Raw genomic sequence first — 25779 nt, forward strand, 5'->3', positions numbered from 1 at the left:
TTCAAGAAATATGATAGTTTTATATAGATTCAAATGCTCTGTTTATCAGTGAAACTTAGATTGATTTTAGTAGGTTGTTACTATTAAAAGAAGAAAAAGAAAGTAAGTAGCAAGAATTCTATTTGAATTAGTGATTTTTCAATTCGAAAAAGTGAACAAGTAACTTCATTAATTAGAGAAATATTTTCAATTAAGTAAAAGCATATTTTCATTTTTGTTGCATTTGACAATATTCACAGATGCTCCACTGGATACTATCTTGAGAAAGAATGAACAAAATAAATTAGGGCTTTGCATATTTTATTTTCTTCAATTTTAATTTCCAATTGACACACATCTGGCATATCTTACATCTTTGCCATAAAACAGCGTTACAATAGCTCAAGGATTTCTTATATCCAAAATATTTCACTGTGATTTCCAGATGAAATGAAATTGGTTTCCAGATGCTTGCTTCCCTCCCCCAATTCTAGACTAAAAACTCATAATATTGCTCACACGAGATGTACAACTTAATAGTTACGCAGTCAGACTTTTTCCATAGTTTTAATTGTTTAAATACAAACAGCAAGTAAAGAGTTCAGTGCTAAAATTTACTATTACAGTGTGGATGATAAATCAATAATCACAGCAATAAATAATGATGTTTCTGGTGCAAAGTGCTAATACAAAGAATCCAATTTCTTTCTTAAATAAACTGCATGACTGCAATTTCCAAGAAAGCTACATTCCTGTTACATGCCTCTTAGCCCTACCAACATAATATGTACATCTATGACTTCTGACGAAACAGTCACCAATTATACAAAAGAAAAGAAAAGATGAGGTGATTTTTAATCCCCGTGTGTATGTATTTAATTAGAATTATATGCCAGAAATATCTTTACTACAGTAAAATTTTTGCTCTGGAAACAAATGCATGGTACATTTATTCTCGTGCTTACTAGGAAAGCTGGAAATGTAATTTTAAGCTAGAGAGCCAAGATCTCACAATATTTACTTCATGAAATAAATGTTAACAGGGTACAGAAATCAAACTGTGTTTGTAAATTGTCAGCACAGTACAGAATGTGGATCTCATTGCCACACTGTAAAATTATTAGCCAAGTTAATTTTGTTCATGGTGCCAATAAATATCCAGTACTTTCTATCAAGATTGATTAGTTTTAGCTTATGTCTAAAATGATGGATCAACAGATTGAGTACAATGGCTCAGAAACATATGCCTTGGGTATTTTATTTCCATCAAAGATATTAAAGTAATACTTAATAAAAGTATTCTTTCATAGCTGGATACAACCTGAAAAGACAAATGTAGTTTTTCTTTTTAAATGGCCTTCTCTTAGCATGAATTATTTGAACAACTGCACATGTTCTGTAACTTGTCCTTGACACATTTTTGTAAATAAAATTAGATAGTAACATTAATTATTCAACATACTGTTAATCATCTGTCTTTCATCAATGATTTATAAATTAATATGGTATTTCTTTGATAAAGCTGGTGATCAGTGAAGAAAGAAAACAAAATTACTGTGATTGCTTTCACATGAAAATAATACAATGCACAACTATTGCTGGATGTAATGCAATGTATAATGGAGGGCAAAACAGAGGGTATTACATTCCAACACCTATACCTGGGCTGTTGACTGTAGCACTTGTGCTCTCAGCTGGAACTGCCAATCATTCTTCACCCTCCCTTAGCATGTGATTAGTATCTGTTCTGATGTTCATAGTGCCACCGGTTGAAATCTATGTTAAAAGCTACGATACTGCCTGAAGCCATGCCTGTTATCAGTGTCCTGAAACAGAAATACAAAAATTTCATCATCAGAATTAGATATTTGTGTACCACTTTGTTCATATATACAAACTTGCTCAAATTCTTTCAAATAGAACATGGTATTTACAATGTGAAATTGAAATACTTTAAATCAAATTTCAAAATTCATTTGTTTTATTTCAGTAAGTTATCTATAAATGTAATAATTTTATTGTATGGCTCAAGTTCTTCTGATAACTCAGTGAATATTTGGTACCAGATACCGCTAAACCTCTTCTTATCACCCAACCCCGCTATACATATGCACAAAAAGACATACTTATACACAATTCTGGAGCTGAACAAGGTGCCAAACACTCAAAAATTAAAAATTGTATATTAATGAAGAAGAATAAAAACATACATAGCTTCAGGATAATGATGATTGCAAAAGGCTTATATAAATTAATAAATGTTAAAATGGTATATCTGCAATATTTTTAGACTTATGAAAATGTTTTGCTGCCTTTTTTAAGTACTGGGGAAAATAATTTTGCTTATTCGGGTATATCATTGAGTGTGTCATGCACCTGGGTTATTTTGTATACAGTGTAAAGACAGTTGCCTTTTGATGAATACAATCATAATATGTAGCCAGGAGTCAGCCATCTGATTCTACTCTTAGCAAGGTTTATATGGGACAAGCTGAGATAAGCAACTTGTTCAGCATGGACTAGTTGGGCCAAAGCCCTGTTTCCATCCTGTATAACTCAATGACTCCTGAAAATCTAAATGCACTACATGCACTGGTTCTCTCACATCTTTTCTGCCAGTCACATTTTCAGCAAATTCAAGTGGGTTAGTCAAACATGATTTCGCTTTTAAAACTTTAATCCTATTATTCTTTACTAGTTGTTGGGTTTCTTTGCATAATACCTTCTATTTTGGAAACTGCAATCATTACAGATAAACTCTGATTTGAATTTCTCAGCTGACAGTATTTAGCCACACAGCTGATTCCAAATGAGCTGGCTCTTAAAGACGTGGGCATGTAACACCAACAACTCTCTTTCAGCTGCTGAAGAGCGTTGTCAACTTGCACCACTGATTCCTGGGAGGTATACCCTCTAATGAAGAATTACCTACAGTGACTCGGACAGGGGTTAGTTAGGATACCGTAATAAGAAGCAAGTTTGCAGGTATTGACGACCACTGTCATAAAAACTAAGTGCCTTAAGTTGAGTCCTTGGAGCTTAATTTATTTCTAGTTTACATTCACAATCTTTGCATGTTAATAATTAAGGACTCACTGAGAGAAAAACTCGTTTATTTTGTTAACTCTTACAATGACTGCATCATAGATTGATGCATAGATTGAAATCTTGCACATACTCAAAATGTTTAATATCTTCAGCTAATTCCAGCCTATCCTGAAAATACTTGGGTTTTGTAAACATGTTTACAAATGTTTACATGTCAACCAACCCCAACTCATTGGCTTCAGCGTGAAATCATCTCTCTGATACAGCACAAATTGTACTTTCAAATATATCCAGAAATCAAAAATAAAACATAATGCAGGAAATATCTGGCAGTTCAGTCACTATTTGTGGAAAAAGAGAGTCAATCTGTCTGGTTGATGATCTATCAGAACTCTCACATCACTGTTCATATAAAAGACCATCAATGTGAAACATTAATTCTGCTTCTCTCTGCCTTGCCTGTTGAGTATATCTGGCATACATTTGTTTTATTTCAGGTTCCATTATCAGCAGCTTTTAGTTTTTCAACATTCAGAAACTAATATTTGTAACAAAGATGAAATACAGTACAGTGAGAGCAGGCTCACTGCAGCTGAAGCATGCTGGGTAATGCTTGATATAATCTACAATATTTTCAGGACAACAATCATGCGCTTTTATATATACTTTTCAGGATTTCTCCAGAGCTATAAACCATAGGCACAACCATGGAGCCAGTGCAAAACTAGAAGAACATTTCTAGCTTGGAAATAGTTTGCTCATCATGCCTTCCAGGTAATGACAACGCAGAATGAACATGGAAACTGAAGGAGCAGGTTTCTGTCTCAATTAAGACAAATCTTCAATCAGTCTTCCAGAAACTCTAAACCCTGAGCTATCAGCAGGCAGACTCCCAGGTAGAGCAGCAAACTGTTCTGAAAAAGATTGATGCTCCTATCAGTTAACAGACAACTTTCCTCTAAGGACCACTTGCTGACTTTGGCAGGCTTCATGAGACTATGTTATTGGTTGTGTACTCCGGATAACACTTGTCCATGTATGCATGAGAGTCCTATGTATAAGAGCTGAGACCCTTTCCTCCCTCATGTAGCACATACTCTTAAGTACTGCTCTCACCAGCAGAACCAATTCTGTATGTCCAGACCGCAAACACACCAGTAGGTACCTTGCAGTATGAAACCAGCTAATCAAGGGCAGGAAAGTACAATACTAGAGGGCATGGATTTAAAGTGAGAGGGGGAAGATTTAGAAAGGACATGAGGGGGAATTTTTTCACACAATGGATAGCAGGCATGTGGAACAAGCTGTCAGAAAAACTGCAGCGGTTGGGGTTAGGGGATATTCTGGAGTTAGGGTATATAGTAAATATTAAGTTCAGCAACCAATCTTTAGACCTGAATGTGGATTAAATTTAAAATGTAGCTCCAGACAATAGTTCCCTGAAGTTTCTAGTTAATTGAAAACCAGCCAATGCTGATTAACATTCATTGTGGGTATTGATGCCAAGAATGAAGTGTGAAAAGTATATGTAACTCAAATGAGGCACTGTAGATACATTGTAACTATAGAAATGTCCTTTGATCTTTAGCATATGTCATGTAATATTGTGTCAGATAGGCCTCTTCCTCCAAGAGTGTCTCATTGTGTTGAATAAAACACTTCTGTATCCACTAGCTTCAGTGTCTCTTCAGTGATTTTGTTCACAACAGTAGGCACAAGACCTCAGAGGAAAATGCAACAAATGCAGGCAAATGGGACTAGCTCAAGTAGAGGACTTATCAGCATGGACAATTTGGGCCAAAGCTGCCTGTTTACATACTGTATAAATCTATGAGAAAAACCCTGAATAACATTTGCTGTCAAATTACTCAACATAAGCTGTATATGTGAATCCAACCTAGATTATCTGAATATATCAAGCATACGTAGCTATCATTTCAATGCATAAGATTAATGCCAATATTAGTGAATGAATTGACTCCTTGGATAACAATCAGTGATCACTAAGAGAACAGCAATGTTAAAAGGCCTTGTGAAGTAACTGGGTTGAAGGTTTGCACCAGAGAGATGAAAGACTCTTAACCCAGTTACTAATAATTTAAAGATCAACAATGCTGCAACAAAATAAGATAATATTAGCAATACCAGCAGCTTTCTGCAAAATGTTTTGAATGCTTGTATTATTCCAGTCTAAAACATACATTGGTGTATGTAACAATCAATTTTCTCCAATGGGCTGTTGATAAACACTTGTAAGACTTATAAATGTGAAAGTATTCAGCCTCAAGATTAACTCAAGATGCAGTAGATGTTATGCCTAAAAGAGCAGCGCCTGTACAATAAAGATCACCAGGTTTTGCAAGGAAAAGAAAATTCTGCCTGACTAATCCTACTGCAATTTTTTGAGGAATTTACAAGTAGGATTTACAAAGGAGATGCAGTAGATGTGGTGTATTTGAATTTTCAGAAAGCCTTTGATGAGGCGCCGCACATGAGGCTGTTTAGCAAGATAAGGTCCCATGGAATTACAGGAAAGTTACTAGCAAGGGTGGAGCATTGGTTGATCAGCAGAAAACAGAGTGGGAATAAAGGGATCCTATTCTGGCTGGTTGCCGGTTACCAATGGAGTTCCATAGGGGTCAGTATTGGGTCTGCTGCTTTTTATGATGTATGTCAATGATTTGGACTATGGAATTAATGGATTTGTGGCTAAATTTGCGGATGATACAAAGATAGGTGGAAGAGTGGATAGTGTTGAGGAAACAGAGAGACTGAGATAGTTTAGGGGAGTGGACAAAGAATTGCCAAATAAAATACAATGTTGGAAAGTGTATGGTCATGTACTGTGGCAGAAGAAATAAACAGGCAGACTATTATATAGATGGAGAGAAAATTCAAAATGCAGAGATGCAAAGGAAATTGGGAGTCCTTGTGCAGGATACCCTAAAGGTTAATCTCCAGGTTTAGTTGGTGGTAAATAAGGTTAAGGTAATGTTGGCATTCATTCCTAAAGGTATAGAATATAAGAGCAGGGATGTGATGTTGAGGCTCTATAAGGCACTCATGAGACCACACTTGGAGTGTTGTATGCAGTTTTGGGCTCCTTATTTTAGAAAGGATATATTGACTTTGGAGAGGGTTCAGAGAAGATTCATGAGAATGATTCTGGGAATGAAAGGGTTACCGTATGAGGAACATCTGGCAGCTCTTGGGCTGTATTCCTTGGAGTTCAGGAAATAGATAGATTCTTGATTAACCAGGGCATCAAGGGGTATGGGGAGAAGGCAGGGGAGTGGAAATGACTGGAAAATTGGATCAGCTTATGACTGAATGGCGAAGCAGACTCAATGGCCGAACAGCCTATATTTTTTGGTCTTATGGTTGTAAATTTGCAAATCTGACATCACTAAATCCTAAATGTGCTGGATTATCAGAGCTTTACTATAATTTCTAATCTAGTTACTATTAGTTAGATAAAGTAATCAAGGAGATAACATTGAGATACCTCCTCATTGTCGAGTTCAATTGTATAAATTACATAAATAATATTGGCTTTATTGACAGAATTAAAACACATTTAATTCTAAACTGACATTTGGATTTTCTCTCATGCTTGGAATAATTTTGATCTTAGATCACATCTGGCAAGGGTTTGAAGTATTTGGTACTATCTTATTTTATAATGTAACATAGGTAACTATTTCAATTTTAGCAAAAGGTTATAAACAGCTCTGTTCATACATGACCTTGGTTACTTAATTCAAGAACTAAAACATTCTGTCTTAATCCAGTGTTCAAGTGAGGAACCAAACTTTAAGAGAGCTTTTTAATAACTTAAGCTACTTAAATATTTTAAATGGGGACTAGTGCAAGTTAGATTATGTGTTTTAGAACTTTTTTCCTCTCCTCTTTTTTCAAAATTGTATTTCCTTTGTGACTATCTGGTCTTCTAACCCCAGTAAGTACTGCCATTCAGGTCACAGTAGGAGATGTAACACATGCCTTTTTATCTGTTCCCTGCCCGTCATCCAGGAACCAAACCATTCCTTCGTGGTGATGTGACAATTCATTTGCACTTTGCTCAGTTTAATGTATTATAGTTGGTGTTCATAATGTGATCTTTTCTATATTGGAGAAACTAAATGCCATGATTGTTTCAGAGATAATTTCCATTCTATTTGCAAGACCAACTCTGAGCTTTCAATTTCTTGACACACTAATTCTCCATCCCACTCCTGTTCTGAGTTCAATGACACCATACTTCACACCAACTAGAACAAACGTTAATTTGAAAAACAGCAGCTCATCTTTTATCTATATATATTGAACCATCAGGATTTAAGAATTAATGTCAGATCATCCCCTTGCTCCTTCTTTCAACCACATAGGTGGCTGCACATTTTTTTTTTCAATTTGTTTATTTTTTCCCCCCGTAACAAAATGCTGATTTTTAACGCAATGATACCTTGACAAATTTGGTCTGCATCCTATCACAGCCATTCCTTCTATTTCTTCCAAACTCCTTCCAGTAAGTTGAAACATAATTGTCTTTTTACTTTTCCAATTCTGATGAAGGGCCCTTCATCCCTTTCTCTTTCATGGGAGATTACTTAACTTGAAGCCTGCTTTAAGCATTTTCTGTTTGTGTCGTAGGTGTTGCTCATTTATTCTTTTAATGTCCAATGAAGATACAGAGCACTTGAATAGAGCTGATAAACTACCAGACTTTTGGAAAGATCCAACAACAATTTTGGAAAGAAAATCTGTCAGCCTAGTCCAGATATGAGCCTACACCCACTCAATGTGGCTGACTCTTAACTGCCTCCTCAGTTCAGGAATAATTAGGAACAGTAAATGAAAGCCAGCATTCCCAGTAATATATACATTCCATTAAAGAAAAACAAAAGCCTAGCAAAAAAGTAATATATTTATTTAATACTATTAATTAAAAGTGGTTTGTGATACAAAGAAGAATGAATGCAAAACAACTTGTAAATGAACCCATTCAAATGAATGAGGGCACACTGCAGCAATTTTCAGCAATAGAGCTGAAGGTGTTGATATGATGTATTCAGCACCTCAACTCAGTTCACAGACAAGAGAAAATCTGCAGATATTGGAGATCCAAGCAGCACGCACAAAATGCTCGAGGAACTTAGCAGGCCAGGCAGCATTTATGGAAAACAGCACTGTTGTAATTTTGGGGTGAGATCTTTCGGCAGGACTGGAGTAAAAAGCTGACATGTAGATTTAAAAGGAGGGATAGGGGAGACAGAAACACAAAGTGATATGTGGAACCTGAAGGGGGAGGGTTGAAGAGCTGGGAAGCTGACTGATGAATGAAACACAGGGCTCAGAAGGGGGTGTCTGATAGAAGAGGACAGAAGGCTATGGGAGAAAGTAAGGGGGGGGGGGGTGGAGAAGCACCAGAGAGAGGCGATGGGCAGGCAAGGAGATATGGTAAATGAGGGAAAAGGGGATGGGGAATGGTGGGGGGGCATTACCAGAAGTTTGGGAAATTGATGTTCATGACATCAGTTTGGAGGCGACCCAGATGGAATAGAAGATGTTGTTCCTCCAATCAAAGTGTGGCCTCATCATGACAGTGGAGGAGGCCATGGATAGACATGTCAGAATGGGAATGGAAAGTGGAATTAAAATAGGTGGCCACTGGGCAATCCTGACTTTTCTTAGGTGTTCGGTGAAGCGGTCTCCCAATCTACGTCAGGTCTCACCAGTATACAGGAGCTACACTGGAGCTCCGGACACAGTATATGACCCATACAGACTCACAAGTGAAGTGGCGCCTCACCTGGAAGGATTGTTTGGGGCCTCGAATGCTGGTGAGGGAGGAGATGTAGGAGCAGGTGTAGCAATTGTTCTGCTTGCAAAGACTTGTGCCAGAAAGGAGATCAGAGGGGAGGGATGAATGGACAAAGGTGCCATGTGTGAAGCGATCCCTGCGGAAAGCAGAAATTGGGGGGGCATGAAAAAATGTGCTTGGTGATGAGATCCCGATGGGAGTTGGCAGATGCTGCAAAGAATTATGTGCTGGATGCAGAGGCTGGTGAGGTGGTGGGTGAAGACAAGAGGAACTCTATCCCTGGTAGGGTTACAGCAGGATGGGGTGAGAGCAGACGTACGTGAAATGGAGACATGGTTGAGGGCAGTGTTGATGGTGGAGGAAGGGAAGCCACTTCCTTTGAAGGAGGAGGACATCTCCTTCGTTCTGGAATGAAAAGCCTCATCCAGAGAGCAGATGTGGCTAAGACGGAGGAATTGAGAGAATGGCGTTTTTACAAATAATAAAATGGGAGGAGGTATTATCCAGGTAGCTGTGAGAGACTGGGTTTTTTTTTTACAGACATCAATAGATAAGCTGTCTCCAGAGATAGGGACAGAGTTCGAGGAAGGGGTGGGAGGTGTCGTAAATGGACCAGGTAAATTTGAGGATAGGGTGGAAGTTGGAGGCAAAGTGGATGAAGTTGATGAGTTCCGCATGGGTGCAGGAAGCAGCATCAACGCAGTTGTCGATGTAGCTTAGGAAGATGGTCACTAGTATAGGCTTGGAACACATACTGTTCCACATAGCCATCAAACAGACAGGCATAGCTAGGACCTCAGCTCAGCTATTCAGTGAGGAGTCCAGAGGTCAGATGGAAGTACAATTTGCAGGTGTGGAAGTTGCCACAATCACTACAGCTGAGGAGGATAAAGTCCCAAGAAATCTGTGCTCTTTTCCATAGATTATTGTCTAGCAGTGAGAATGCTTCACCACAATGTTTCTGAACTACTCAAACATTCAACAGTATTCAAAATGTACTTAAACATATTCAGACTATTAAAACCATAAAATCAAAACTTGAAAAATAAGCATTGCGATTCAATTTACAAAAAAAAACCCTTAAAACAATTATAATACTTAAATAGCCTAAACTAACTCAAACTGTGAATTAATTAAAAATTATGTTTGTCCCTCACAAATGTCTCTCCACAATGGATGGGGGACCCAGTATAGTAAAAATAAAATAAAAAATGCTGGTTGAATAGTCTATTTCAACAAACAAGCTTTCACCTCCCTCTCTCTGATAGAACCAATGCCTTTTCTGTTACTTAATCTTCCTTAGTCCCCATCCTATTACAGATATTCAATTTTTGTGGAGATCTCTAGCCCCAATGCCAGCATTGAGAAGTACTGATGCTTGTTGTTTAAACAAACTTGCTTGTGAGTTTATTAAGTACTGTATACATAATTGACATGAATCAACATTTAGTTGAAAAAGGTAACAGCTACTATTCATTACATAATGTAATAATAACAGTCACGGTTTATGATTAGGATGAAAATCACATAAGGAAAGGTTGCTGAGAAAATTTATTTTACATTGCCTATAATAAGTATTCACCCCCTTAGAAGTTGTCACATGCTTTGTTGTTTTACAACTGTGGATTTATTTTGTTTTCTGATCAACAGAAAAAGACTCCTTCATGTCAAAATGAAAACAGATCTCTACAAAGTGATCTAAATTAATTACAAATATAAAACATAAAATAATTGACTGTAGAAGTATTCACCCCCTTTAATATGACACAATAAATTATCATTGGTACAGCCAATTGGATTTAGAAGTAACATAATTAGTTAAATGAAAATCTGTTCTTGGATACCTCTGTGCAGTCAAGGTGTTTCAATTGATTGTAGTGGTAAAAATACATAGGTCCAACTTCTGGTAAGTCAGTATCCTAGCAAAAACTACACCATGAAGACAAAAGAACATTCCAAGTAACTCTGTGAAAAGGTTTTTGAAAAGTGTAAGTTAGGAAATGGATACAAGAAAATTTCCAAGTCACTGGATATCCCTTGGAGTACAGTTAAGCCAATTATCAAGAAATGGAAAGAATACGTCACAGCTGTAAATCTGCCTAGAGCAGGTTGTCCTCAAAATCTGAGTGACTGTGCAAGAAGGGGACTAGGGAGGGAGGCCACCAAGAGACCTAAAACGACTCTGGTGGAGTTAGAAGCTTCAGTGGCTGAGATGGCAGAGACTGTGCATACAACTGGTGCTTCACCAGTTGCAACTTTATGGGAGAGTGACAAAGAGAAAGCCACTGTTGAAAACAACTCAAATATCTCAGCTAGAGTTTGCCAGAAGGCATGAGGGAGACTCTGAAGTCAGCTGGAAGAATATTCTAGGTCTGATGAAACCAAAACTGAGCTTTTTGGCCATCAGACTGAATGCTATGTTTGGCATAAGCCAAACACTGCACATCATCAAAAACACAACATCTCTACTGTGAAGCATGGTGGTGGCTGCATCACGCTGTGGGGATGCTTCACTGCAGCAGGCCCTGGAAGACTTGTGGAGGTAGAGGGTAAAATGACTGCAGTAAAATTCAGGGAAACCCTGGAGCAAAACCTGATGAAGTCTGCAAGAGGACTTGGAAGAAGAGTCCAGACCTCAATCCAAATAAAAATTTGTGGCTGGACTTGGAAAAGGGTTGTTCAACCACAATCTCCATGCAATCTGACAGCCTGAACGTTTTTTTTAGAGAAGCATGGGGGAAAATTGTAGTTTCAAGATGTACAAAACTGATAAAGACCGATCCACACAGGCTCAAGGCTGTAATTGCTGCCAAAGGTGCATCTTCTAAATACTGACTTAAAGGGGGTGAATATTTATGCAATTAATTATTTTGTTGAATAACTGCAATGAATTTAGACCAACTTGTAGAAATCTGTTTTCATTTTCACATGAAAGACTTTTCTGTTGATCAGTATCAAAAAAGCCAAATTAAACCCATTGTGATTCAATGTTGTAAAACAGTAAAACATAAACATTTCCAAGAGGGGGTGAATACTTCTTATATGCACTGTAACTTGAAAGCTTCAAGCAACACACACAAAATGCTAGTGGAACGCAGCAGGCCAGGCAGCATGTATCAGTCCTGACAAAGGGTCTCGGCCTGAAACATCGACAGCGCTTCTCCCTATAGATGTTGCCTGGCCTGCTGCGTTCCACCAGCATTTTACGTGTGTTGCTTGAATTTCCAGCATCTGCAGATTTCCTCGTGTTTGACTTGAAAGCTTCAATGATTTTTTTTCTCTGCAGACCAAAAGCAAGAACTTGTGTTCAAAGCACACTTTTCTGTGGAGACTATGCAGATTAGGAAGCATATAAAGACTGTTCAAAACACCTGCAAATAGGTAAGACATTCAAGTTAATATAAATTTCATGGGGATGAAGAATACTCACAACTAAATTGGTTAATCAATGACTGGGACACTTATTCATTTGTTCTCAGTTCATTAATAACCTGAGTTAATTGAGATAATGGTGGGCAGGGTGCATTTGCCAACGTTTTGATAAGGGTATTTAACCCAGGCAAGCAATGTCTGCAAGCTGTTTAAGGTAGACTGTACTAGCCTTGGTTTAGCTCCCTGATATGCTTAAGAAAGTTCAACAATAGTGAAAAAAAGGCAGCTCCTATTCATGCCTTATGTTAATATCTTCCAGTTCATTGTGAGGAAATCTGTAATGATTATATGTCTGTTTTTATTATTACTTTGTGGTTATTACAGTTACTTACAATTTCTTAATGAACAAATAAAATGAATCTATTCCTTGACCTATTGGGTAACCTGCGATTTTTTTTTGTAAATATAAACTATATATAAGAAGTGACAACTTTACTGCATACTTTGGAAGATCATCACTTTATAAGTTATGGTAATGATTACCTAAATTTTGTCTTGGGTTATGAAAACATCTTTGGTATCTAAAACTGTGGCATAACAAAGTGTTTTATATCAAGGTTGTATTGTAATCTTTTTTCTTGTTCTATTAGCCTAATTCCTTGAAAATTTTTGTAGAACTATAAGTCTTTTTCATTGGTAAGATACCACTGAATCAATACAGCATGTTATCCATTGTTGTCATATCTTGCCTCTTATAGCATACCTGAAACTGTCCACAGTACTTTCAACAGCTTTTGGAGACGTTTTTATTTAAGAATTATGTGATATGAATCAAAGATGTTAGAAATATTATTCTGCATTCTTATTTCATGGCTTCCATTACCTTTGATCGTGAGAGAGGTCCATAGCCCTAATGCCAGCATCGCAACCTGGGTAAATATATAATTGTTTGAAGTCACAGGCTTGCCAGACTTCTACAACACCATTGTCACCGCCAGTTACCAGGTTCTGTCCATCGCTGCTGAGAAGTAAGGCCTATAGAAAAGAAAGCAAGCTTTGAGGAAATACATTGAGACAGTATAAGATTATTGAATGTCCTGTCCAGAATTCCTCGTTCACTGCTAAATGACTTAAAAAATTAACAATAGTGATTCAAAGACATTAGTTTATTTTGTTCTACAAACTGAGCACTTTATTACAATATCCTGCATTTTGCTGCCTGTCCTGAATGCTCAAGCTCCAGATCCATATGGCCAAGATCACCCTGGAGCCAAACAGTAAAAGAACTGTGTGAGGCATTTGTCACAAATGATGCAATTGAGACTTGTAAGCAGGCCAGAAGCCTTGTCCACAATACTCCTCTGCAAATCCTTAACTGAAGGGAAATCCATCCATGGATTCATTATCTCTGATTACTATCCATGTGTTTAATGATTTTGTTTGCTTCTGACTTTAAACAATAATAAAATTTAAAAATAAAATAATTAAAATTATTAAAATGTTTCTGAACAAGTCTATAAACATGCTTGAAAATAGTTTTGTTTAAGTCATTAAAGCAAGCATATTATAATGATAACAAATGTAATTTATTTCCCTTCTTTGCATTTCTACATTGCCAAACAAATGACATGGCTCACGAATCCCACACTGGATCAGAAGGGCCCAGGACCAGAAAGCTGAATGCCCAATGTAAAATGCTGGGGAATTCTAACAAGCTCCTTTTCCATAGTACTCCATGCATTGTGAAGCAGAGAATGAAAGAGCTCAGCAAGCAAAATAAGGACACCTGAATTCACTCAAGACTTACTTGGGTAAAATTTAGCCATTAGTATTTTCTTGGTGATTCTAAATTGCTTATTTACTCAGTATGTTATTAATTTTCTTGTTCATACAAAACCAGACAAATAATCTGATGTGACTGTAAGATCTGTACTCCATGTGGATATGTTAATAATAAAAGCAGTATTGACAGAAGTTCAAACTCATACCAAACTCCTGTACCACACAGAATACACTGGTAATAATTAGCACCCCCAAAGTTCCCAGATTCACAACTGAAAAGGAAACTTGATTGTGTTAATAATTAAACACATTTACAAGAAATGTCTTGTAAAGTAAAAACAATGGGATGCATGAAGAATCTACAGAGAAGTAATCTGAAAAAGATGGAAATGCATATTTTGCTGCTTCCAATGCCACTTACTCTTGTTGAGTCATTGGTCTCCATCTGCCCTAACAGTTTGCCATTGATGCTAAAATTACAGAACCTTCCTCTTTCATAGTAGATGATGCAGTGGCCTTCACTGGATACAGAAATAAGTCGTGGGTAGACACAGTTTTCTGGGCCCTCCAAAGCCCTTAGAAGATCTCCTGTAATTGTGTGCACCAGGCATGGGCCTTCTGGAAAAGAGCATGGACAAATTCAGAAAAAACCTCCAACTCCTGTTGGATAGTCATTTCTACAGGTGAGTGGCACCTTTTAATTCAACTATGCTCACAGGAAAATAGAGACTCACAAAAATAACAAAAAGTAATATTATTTTTATTGTGGCGTGCCTGCTCACCTTTGGCTCCACTGATGACAAGTCCCAGTTCAGCACACACAGATACAGAAACTACTTCATGGTCATGACCAGTCAGTACAGCTCTGGGAGCAGGGTAATCACCTGAAAGTAAAAGTTAAATATAATGTACAACAAGAATATACTGCACTATATTGATTTAAAATAACTATTTTTAAAATTGTTCAAATCTAATTTTAATTGTGAATACAATCAATTTACATAAGCAGAGTACAACTACAGCTATGGGGCACATTTAGCTCAAGTGACCAAGAATGAAATTCCACCTCTTACAGAATCAATTGGTTTCAAAAGGAATATCAATTAATTTTCTATTCCACTGATCGAAACATTGAGGTAACACACAACTTAAAGGGTTAAAATCTGTAACAAATGAACAACTAATACAGTATTCAAGGGAAAGAGTGATTACAATTCCACAACCAGCAAATCAGATCATGGGCTCCAGTTTGTCCAGATGTAGTTATGAGCAGCTAATGACAACAAAAGGCTCAAAGGACATTCTCATCCATAATGGGGCCAACAAGTTGCCTGGAAGTACTATATGGATGGTCCAACATTGTTTCTTCACAAATTGCCATCATCATGGAAGTCAGTTGAAGGTCAATTTGATTCACTGCACGTGAAATCAAGAAAGGGCTTGGAGTAGTGGCTACAGCAAAGGAAATGGGAAAAGCCATCATGACAACTGAATAATTGTGCCTCAGAACCAGCGGCATTTCAAGCTGACTCTATTACAGTACAGTTACAACACCAGAATCTATTCTACAAAATGGAAAATTGCCCAGTATATCCTGTCCACTAAAAGCAGGACAAATAAAATGTGGCTAATTACTATCCAATCACTCTTTTCTTGGGCATCAACAAGGTGCTGGAAGATATCATTCATTGACTTTCCTAACAAATAACAATTCCTCATCAGTAATGTGCCCACTGATGCCCATACCTGGGGGCAAGGGAGGGTTAGAAGGGATAAGCTCCCACTACCTACTAAATGCTCCCAATGGCATTCATCTCAAATAGCCTGACAAAAAAGACCAGCTCATGACGTTCATGTGTGGCTTAACTATTAAGCCCAGTGGAAACCATTTCTACTGACAGAAGAAGGGGCAAAGGCAGGCTACTGATGCCTTAAAACTAGTCACTTTAGGTGGATGGAGCTTATCAGCTGTGATTGGCAGCTCATCTAAGAGAAGGAAACTCGGATCTCCACTTCCGCTGCGTTGCATCTATACCACTTATGGGGAAGGCTTCGGGAGCAAACGCCAAAGGAGAAGAATGGAGCTGGAGTTCCAAGGCAGACCTACATTGAGTTCAACACTGACTGGCAACTCCTGCAACATTGCGGGTGCCAAACTGCTGTTCCTTTGGATTTATCAGCTGCATGGAGTTGGGAGCCTGTTGCACGTGCAACAGTTTGCTCTCCACCGCCCAAGCTTGCATTTCATATGGACAGCTAGGGCAAAACATCCATAGTCCACCTCAATCAACAGAGAGCCCTACAGATGCCCAATTTCATTTCCGGACCTCATCACAATTTTGGTCCAAATGTAGAACAAAGAAAGTACTAGTGATGAGTTGAGATTTACAGCCTCTAATATCAAGGCAGCATGTGGCAGAGTTTGATATCAAGGAGCCCAATTAAAATTAAAGTCAATAGACATCAAAGGGAAATTAGCTCAGTGTTTAGAGTTATACATATACAAGGGTTGTGGTTGATGGAGGTAAATAATTCCACATTGAACATCAATGCAAGAGTTAAAAGCAGTGTCCTTTAGTCAGCCAGCTTCAGCTTCTTCATCAATGAACTTCTTTCCATCATTTGGTCAGAAGTAAGGATGTCCACTGATTATTTCACAAAATGCAATTCTGTTTACAATTCCCCAGAATGAGAAATTAAAACAAAAAAATTCTCTGCAGCTCAGACGACAACTAAGTTGTTTTTGCTATTCAGCCTGCACTTGGTTCCATGATGCAGTGAAAAAAGTTGAAAAAAGACAGGCAGTCAGCAAAGATAAACCTCAGGCTTTGCCAGCAATTAAAGGAGCTGAATGCGTCTGAACGTCCTTAACCTTTGGCAATGTTCAAAAGCAATTTGAAATGTTTAAATATTGAAAATACTGGAAGAATAAATGTAACACTTATAGCAATGAAAAATACTAAGGCAGGTTTAATTCATCTAAAGCTGCAAATTGTCTACCCATATACACTTGTTCCTTGTAGTCATTCCCTCCAATCAAATGAAAAAGCTCATTATTCCTGCAGCTGGTTTACCCTGATGCAGGCTCATCAGGGCTTTCCTCACTGCAACTGCTCAGCACTGGAGGAAGTTTGCAGTCTCTCAGGATCTGGAGTACAGCCAGGAAGATATCAGCTAAGGTCAGCCAACAAATTTGGTGCTTCCTCACTCACATCAGGGTCCCAAATTACAATATCTGACATTTAAAAGGGAGGTTATTATGTAAATGGCAGCATTTCAGCAACAAACTACTGACATTTCACGGTTAGTAGTGACCCTTTAAAATTGATGACAAGTGATGCAGACTTATGATCATATTTCCATCTTTTGATATTAAGAGCCTTCTCTGGTGTGTTTTTTCATATATATTTACAGGTTTTTAAATCATTGGGAAAACTGGAATCATGAAAATCAAGACAAATTTGAGGCAGAGGTAAATTAATCATGTGTGCTGAAATATGAACTTCAACAGTAAGCAGAGATGAGAAACAACTGATTCTTTTGTGATCATAAAACAACATGGGAAAACATAAGGAAACTACATAGAACATCAGCAAAGAAATGAACTTATTTCAATCAATCAGATATCAATAAGTGTGCAAGTTGAAGCAGGAAATACAGTGCCTATGAAAAGTATTCATTGCCTTTGGAAGTTTTCATGTTTTATTGTTTTACAGCATTGAATCACGGTGGATTTAGTTTGACTTTTTTGACACTGATCAACAGAAAAAGACTCTTTTGTGTCAAAATAAAAACATCTCTACAAAGTAATCTTAATTACTTGCAAATATAAACCAAAAACCAATTGATTGCATGTATTCCGCTCTTTCAAGTTGGTATTTACTAGATGCACCTTTGGCAACAAATATAGCCTTGAGTCTGTGTGGATAGGTCTCGATCAGCTTTGCACATCTGAACACTGCAACCTTTCCCCATTCTTCTTTACAAAACCTCTCAAGCTCTGTCAGGTTACATGGGGATCATGAACGAATAGCCCTTTTCAAGTCCGGCCACAAATTCTCAACTGGATTGAAGTCTGGTCTCTGACTTGGCCACTCCAGGACATTAACTTTGTTGTTTTAAGCCATTCCTTTGGCTTTATGCTTGGAATCATTGTCTCTCCCAGGTTGCAGTTCTCTTTCAGACCGCATCAGGTTTTCCTCCAGGATTTCCCTGTATTTTGTTGCATTCATTTTACCCTCTATCTTCACTAGCCTGCTAGAGCCTGCTGCAGCGAAACATCCCCACAGCATGATGCAGCCACCACCATACTTCACGGTAGGGATGGTGTGTTTTTGATGTTGTGCAGTGTTTGGCTTATGCCAAGCAAACTGGGTCTGATGGCCATAAAGCTCAATGTTGCATTCATCAGACCATAGAACATTCTTCTAGTTGTTTTCAGAGTCTCCCACAAGTCTTCTGGCAAATGCTAGCTGAAATTTCATGCGAGTTTCTCAACAGTGGCTTTGTCTTTGCCACTCTCTCATAAAGCTGCAACTGGTGAAGCACCCAGTCAACAGTTGTTGTATACTCAGTCTTTCCCATCTCAGCCACCGAAGCTTGAAAAACCCCAGTTGTCTTAGGTCTCTTGGTGGTCTCCCTCACTAATTTCCTTCTTGCACAGTCACTCAACTTTTGAGGATGGCCTGTTCTAGGCAGATATACAGCTGTGCCATATTCTTTCCATTACTTGATGATGGACTAAACTGTACACCAAGGAACAATCAGTGACTTGGAAATTTTCTTGTATCTATCTCCTGACTTATACTTTTCAATAACTTTTTCATGGAGTTGCCTGGAGTGTTCTTTTGTCTTTATGGTGTAGTTTTTGCCAGGATACTGACTCACCAGCAGCTGGACCTTCCAGATACAGGTATATTTTTACCACAATCAATTGAAACACCTTGACTGTACATAGGTCTCCAAAAACAGATCTCCATTTAACTAATTATGTGAATTCTAAAACCAACTGGCTGCACCAGATTTAGTGTGCCATACTAAAAGGGGGGGGGGGGGAATACTTGAGAAATCAAGTATTTTGTTTTATATTTGTAAGCAATTTAGATTACTTTGTAGAGATCTGCTTTCACTTTGACATGAAAGTCTTTTTCTGTTGATTAGTGCCAAAAAAGTCATATTAAATCCACTGTGATTCAATGCTGTAATACAATAAAACATGAAAACTTTCCGGTTGGTGCATTAATATATTTTATAGGAACTGTATTTGCAACATCTTGCCGTAGCAGCTCATCTAATATTACAAGTATTACTTTCTGATGTTTTCTATTCAATGAGAAGTGACTAAGTCTCATTGTCTCTTCCAGACACCATTAAGCAGAGTGAAACCATAGTTTTGCTTGATGCACTTGTAAATCTGTTTTTAAAAACTTGTGTCGTACCAAGGGAAAGCAGCACTGATTGCACACAGCTTTGTGAGGTAATTGGTGCATTTTTTTCCAGCATGGAAGAGGAGGCAGTCCTACTAGCCTTCCACTGTTGTACGCCCAACGGTGTTGCAGCCCTAGAGAAGTAATGCCTCTGCTTCCATTTCATCCCAAGTTGAGCTTGCTAAAGCATTGCTTCATCAGCTGAGGAATGTCAAACAGAGTCCTCAGAAGCAAGTTTATTTGCTTATGTTTTCCCTGAATATAAGCATGAAGAGGTCAGGAGCTGGAACTTCTGCTGCCCTGCCATTCAATAAAATCATGGGTTATCTTCACCTCAGTGCCATTTTCCTGAACAGCATGGCTAACTCCTCTGCTGTTTTATGTTGTTACATTTTAGGAGACAACAGAATTAACTTGACTATTGTTATTAATGACTATTCTTTTTTCTTGTACTGCTGATTAATAGTTGTATTTACATCTAGTGCTGAGCTGTGAACTCACATATCTGAATAATCAGTCCAGGTCTCTGGGTTGTAGTCTGGAAACTCCTTCACTATAATGCTACTGTACCCTATTCAATGAAAGGGTAGGAACTAAAAACTGAAAGTGGGATAAAAAGGAAACAAAACAACACTTTTAAAAAAGAATGCTGAAAATGAGTTAATAAATACTATATGAACTATATTTATCACTAGCTGCACAATGGAGTATACAACTTTATTCCGGATCATGACCTTCTCATCCACTCCCACCTCCCCTACTGTCCTACCGTGCAATGAAAACAAAAATGTACGAATGCATGCTCTTTGGAGGTGTCTAATGAGAAACGTCAGATGAAATCTCTCTAATCAATGGATCTTCAGGCTCTTGGGACAAAGTGTGAATTGAATTGATCCCTTCAAGAGAACAGCAGTCAAAGGCTGAATGTAATATATTGCAAGGAAATGCTCTGGAGGATTCTTGGCCAAGTGCAACACACCTGCCTGACAATAAAAGATTCAATCAGCTCCTTTTCTAACATAACATGTCAGAGTCTTGCAGCTCTTCAGTAGCGGCCAACAACTTCAATTAGAGAGTGTAAATTAATATTTATCACTTTTAAATGAGTTTTTTTTGTTGTGAATTATTCTGCATCAGATTAATGCATCTGTCTTCTATCTTCCCACAGTTCTATCACAGTTTCACCTTGAAAATTTATAGATGTTACACTCATTGACTATATCCTGCAGAATTTAAATATTAAATTTGTCAAGATGTGAAAATAACACAAGTTTTAACTGAATTGTGAACTTCTTGTTCATTGTGCACAGACATCTATATATGTGTGTGTGTATGTATATATACACACACACGTGCACATATATCAAACATATTATTTCATCATTTTATTTTAAATCATTCAATTTGTACCAATGTTTGTTTTGAGACTAGTTCAGTAACAATTATGTAAAAATACTTTATAATAACCAGTGGAAAGCAATATCTGCATTTGCAACCAGATTATATTTTAACTCCAGATAACAAATATCCTTGCTAGGCCTCATCTTCCAAAGAGCTTTGACCAAGGAGTAAAAAAAATCTTGGTTCTTGTCACATAAAATGGGTAGATTTTGTCTCAGTTACATAATTGAAGCTTGATGTGTAAATATACTATATATTCAAAATGAAGCTTCATCTCCTTTTGTCAATCAAACTAGGGAGGTAAAATGTGAAGAAGACCCTCTCTACATAATAACAACCTCCTTTGGTTATCTACCAGGTTGGGAAGTTAATACACATCCCTTTGAGTAAACCAGAAAGATTTACTGGCTCAGTTACTGTCATGAGATCTGCATTCATTTTCACAGGGAAATTGGTTTTATTTAAAAGTGAGGTTATTAAACTGAATGTCACACTGCTGAATAAATATACAGGTACTAAATAAATAAGGTTAGGCTTTATAGAATTGAATTACAATATTCAATTCTGCCAACACACATCAGCTTGTGTGATAACTCCGTAGGAATGCTTAGTTTCAAAGTAGCTCTAGATATATTATTAGTTTTATAACAGAAATGAAAGCTATCAACCTTCTTCATCTGCTTGCAAATGTTAACATGTACATGTGATGACAATGTGTTTGCTATCAACTTTTCTGACATTTTGCTTGCTGATCTCAAAACTGTTGGAAATCATATTAATAAACACGAGCTTATCTGATTGTTTAACACTTAAAGTGTATTCTTACACCTTTGTTTGGGGGGAAAAAGAGCCAGTTATCTAGTTATGCTCTGAAAAAACCCTTTACATCATTATGAGCTACTGGTTCATTGTGCGCAGACATCTAAGTTGTAGCATGCTATTACTTCTTCAATTACTGAGAGGATTGCCTTCTTTTTTATATACATTAAGGCATGATTTCAGCAAACTAAAATATAGATAAACTTCAGAAAAACTAAAATATCATATACAGCAGTTCTTCTTATTCATAAATTATAAAGAAAAGCAAATCATTATAATTAAAGATCTCTAATAAATCACTGAAATTTTACAAGATGTTAGGCAATGTAGTTAACCTATAAACTGTTAATGAGGTAAATCAATTTAAAAAATAAAACAAATCTTTCCCTCTGATTTTAGTTTGCCTTTATAGCCAGGCGTTGCACTAAATAAGATGCATTACTCCCATTACTCCCATTATCCCAATTACGATCTTCAAAAAATCTCATTTCACAGATTGGAGGACTCAGTAAAACTGCAAATCTTAATTAATGCTCCAACCCAACTGAAAATACATTACTTCAGTTCTAATGACTGAAACAGCTAATTATTGGTGTTGACATTTTAATTCCTAAACCATGTAGTTATTATTTTGGTTATAGAAGGCTTGACAAATAAGCACTAGATGTCTGCCGCACTCAACTTTTTACACATCAAGGTATCAGGTGATACCTTCCACGGGCTACTTACTATTGTTAGGGTTGTCTCCAATGATGTGATGTCGGCCACTCCAGTACCATAACAGAAGTGTGGCATCACGAGAACCTGATACAATGTAACAATCACCACCAATATATGATTCAGATCTGGCCAAGCATGTAACCACATCCCAGTGTCCAAACACGATTTGTGTTAATTTTCCTAAAAATAATTACATTGTTTTAATGAAAGAGTTATGAAAGAATATTATATATATACACAAATTGACAATTCTTCTGTCTTTAACATTTTTCAGATATGTTACATGTTTTAAATTTTCTAATGATAAAAATAAATTCTTCCAATAGGAGTTGTTCAGTAAAACCTTGAAGAAAGTAAAACTAGTTGATACAGTGCAATAAATATATAAAAAAGAACAATGAGGGATGTTTTCTTGGTTATCCATGAATTGCATATAAACACTCAATCTCAGTGAGACAAGACACCTATGTATCAACAAGCAGCATCCTTGTGACGAGAGGTGCAGCAGTAATTTTATATTTCATTGAATGTTTTGATTTTAGTTGCAAGGCTGTGGGGAGGCATCAAATGCAGATGAGAGAGGAAAATTAAATATAGCATTAAAAGGGATCTGGTTATTTATTATATTCCAACCAGGAGGATCATTGACTTTTCTGTTGGGTCTCTTCATACATATAATTAAATAGTTTTCCTTTTAGGTGTTAATCTTTTGAGTTTTCTACATGTGGTGCAAGTTCATTCACACCTCCTTTTATAGTGCTTTAGAAATATATTAATTGATAAATTACTGTGTAAATCTTAATTCAAAAGTAATTACTTTGAGAATACCATCAATGCTGGTATCAATATCTAAATTTTAGATTTGAGTAACATGCTTACTGAAGAGCATAATGGTTAGACATATTTTATGTTCTTCCCAACATGAGTGCATCACTGTAAGCCCCTATTTATTATCTGTCCATAATAATTCTTGAAGAAGTTCAGGCAAGCTGCCTCCTACAAGTGCTGCAGTAATTTTGTAGTGGTTATTGATGCATTTCTAAGGCCAATTTAAAACCAACTACTTGTCAGTTTGGCCTGGAGTCTCCATTCTGCAAAAAAAAATCTGCTGCTATTTTATCAATAAACTATCAATTGAGCAATTTTCATTTAGCTAATAGTCTAAAATAATAACCAGAGATGTCTCCTGAGTGAATTCCCATAGCTTAAAGAGACATAAATAAAAAGAGAAAAAGAATACACAGTACAATGTAAAGATTCAAAGACTCAATATTCAAATCCTGCACTTAAAGCACAACTTCGTTATTAATATATGTTTAATATTACTAGTTGCTCTGAATTCAAACTATCATCCTTAACTTTAGTAATGGTTTTCTGTGGCTACGTAACATGTACCTGTTTCCGTTGAGTACACTCGAAAACTTTTGTCCCAGAATCCACAAACAAGTATGTAACGATTATCTGCTGTCACAACAAAGCAGTGGGCATTAATCTGAATGCTCTGATCTACAAGGTCTGTGATTTGCCTTTTGTTCACACCAGCGTTATTGGCTGCAGGGAGACAAAGAGAAAAAAATGTTTGTGAAAGTAAAAAAGCTTTATTTACTTTATTTAGAGATAAAGCATGGAATGGGCCCTTTTGGCCCACTGAGCTGTGCCACCAGCAACCCATTGATTTAACCCTAATCTGGTCACATGACAATTTACAATGATCAATTTATTAACTGGTACTTTTTTGGATTATGGGAAGAAACTCATGCATCCCACGGGGAGGATGTACAAACTCCTTACAGAGGATACTGGCATTGAACTCTGAACTCAGATGCCCCAATCTGTAATAACGTCGCACTAACTGCTATGCTACCATAATTTATTTGCTGGTCAAACAAACAATTTTCACCTCTTGCTATCTACTTAACCTGGACAAAGGAGCTCTAACTATGAGTTAGAAAGGTTAAGAAAGGCATTTTATCTGTATTCACAAATGGATGCACTGCTCAGTAAATGGAGTTCAGCTGCCTTCTATTTTGCACTTGTACCCCACTGAGATTTTTCTTATATTCCTCAAAGAGATATTAAAATCAACAAAGTCAGACACTCATGGTAGAAGAACAAAACAATTTGACATACAAGGCCAAACTCCTTAGCTTCTCTAATGAAAAATCGTCATTCCCCACATCTATAAGGCAATTTGATTTAGTAACCTCTCTACAGAACAATCACTTTGAGATCTAATGTAAACATGTCTTCTCCAAAGAAGAGCCTTGGGAGAGACAAATACGAAGTTAAAACCCAGTCACAGTATGTCATGACTGAATAATGGGTAACATTAGGAACCCTACTGAGGATGATCAAAGCTATTACATCATACTTAAGTTCCAAGACTTAACTTTCACTTTTCGTTATGCTAGATCATGATTATTGGAAAAATATCAGAGCACATTTTGATCAAGTGTTACAGCCCCCTTTTGTTTACGCACGGGTCATGATTAGTTAGTGGCTCAGAACGGAGCTCCTGCTATTTAATTCATGCATTAATTGACATCAGGATGCGAGAACCATTTGACAAGTATCTCTGTGTGGAAATAGATCCAATAGAGGCTCTGCAGTAGAGCAAACTTTTCTTCAGTTGTACTGTGTTGGGGATCAGAATGCCACAGCTGACAGGAAATAGCAGCTGGAAACAGCAGCAGAGATCATTTCCTGCAGTGACACCACCAGGCATCAGTTCAGATGCTGGCATTGTAAAAACTGAAAGTCAAGATTGGACAAAGATGCTTAATGTGCTTCATGTTTCATGTGTAAACACTATACATACATGCACATGAAGTATGTATGCATGCCTAGATTACTTAACATTAACAGGTTGCAGTTAACCTAAAGTGCTTAGATTACCTAAAAAGGTGCAATCTGGAGAACTAGAATGAAGATTGCAACTGAAGTACATATATGGGAAGCTGGTGCGAATGCACATGGAAATATTTGTTGTATTATCTAGCCTACCTGTCAAAGTGTAAGAAATGCCAAGAAACATGGGAGTGTCCATGCCCAGCTCCTGACAGGAAGCCAGTATGGAAACGGTGTGAACTGCAGTGCCAAGTGGCATTGACTGTCATTCGACATAGCATTTGAAGGAAGTTTTTTTTGCATCGATTTTGGAAGAGACAACGGTCATCCAAAATCTTTGTACTTTAGTGTCAACTCAGGAAGCACCAATCATAACTCTACTGCTGTCATCCAGGGTACAGACTTGTGTTTTGCAAGAGCAGCGAGGTGCCACTGGGGAACAGACTGCTGCCATCCAGCAGCAGATGTATGTGCTGGAACAACAGAGAGCTGACAACTAGGAGCTCAGAGCTGCCTTCAGGGAGCAGACAGCTGTCATGATAATCTGGATTGGTGCAGCTA

At 37.3% G+C, this 25779-nt stretch overlaps 1 protein-coding gene across 4 annotated transcripts in view; it reads right to left on the reverse strand.

Moving 5' to 3' along the window:
* Positions 1-289: 289 nt before the first annotated feature.
* The window catches only part of nbeaa (neurobeachin a), a 790167-nt gene continuing 764677 nt past the window's right edge, over positions 290-25779 (reverse strand). For all 4 annotated transcript variants that reach the window (XM_059964072.1, XM_059964073.1, XM_059964071.1 and 1 more), the window contains 6 exons: positions 23767-23922; positions 22381-22551; positions 14788-14889; positions 14427-14623; positions 13107-13258; positions 290-1805 (listed from right to left, as the gene is read on the reverse strand). In XM_059964072.1, coding sequence (XP_059820055.1) covers positions 1715-1805; positions 13107-13258; positions 14427-14623; positions 14788-14889; positions 22381-22551; positions 23767-23922 — 869 coding nt within the window. In that variant the 3' untranslated portion in view covers positions 290-1714. The remainder of the gene's footprint in view (positions 1806-13106; positions 13259-14426; positions 14624-14787; positions 14890-22380; positions 22552-23766; positions 23923-25779) is intronic.

This window comes from Hypanus sabinus, chromosome 3 (assembly GCF_030144855.1).
Source record: "Hypanus sabinus isolate sHypSab1 chromosome 3, sHypSab1.hap1, whole genome shotgun sequence".
NCBI classification, from domain to species: domain Eukaryota; kingdom Metazoa; phylum Chordata; class Chondrichthyes; order Myliobatiformes; family Dasyatidae; genus Hypanus; species Hypanus sabinus.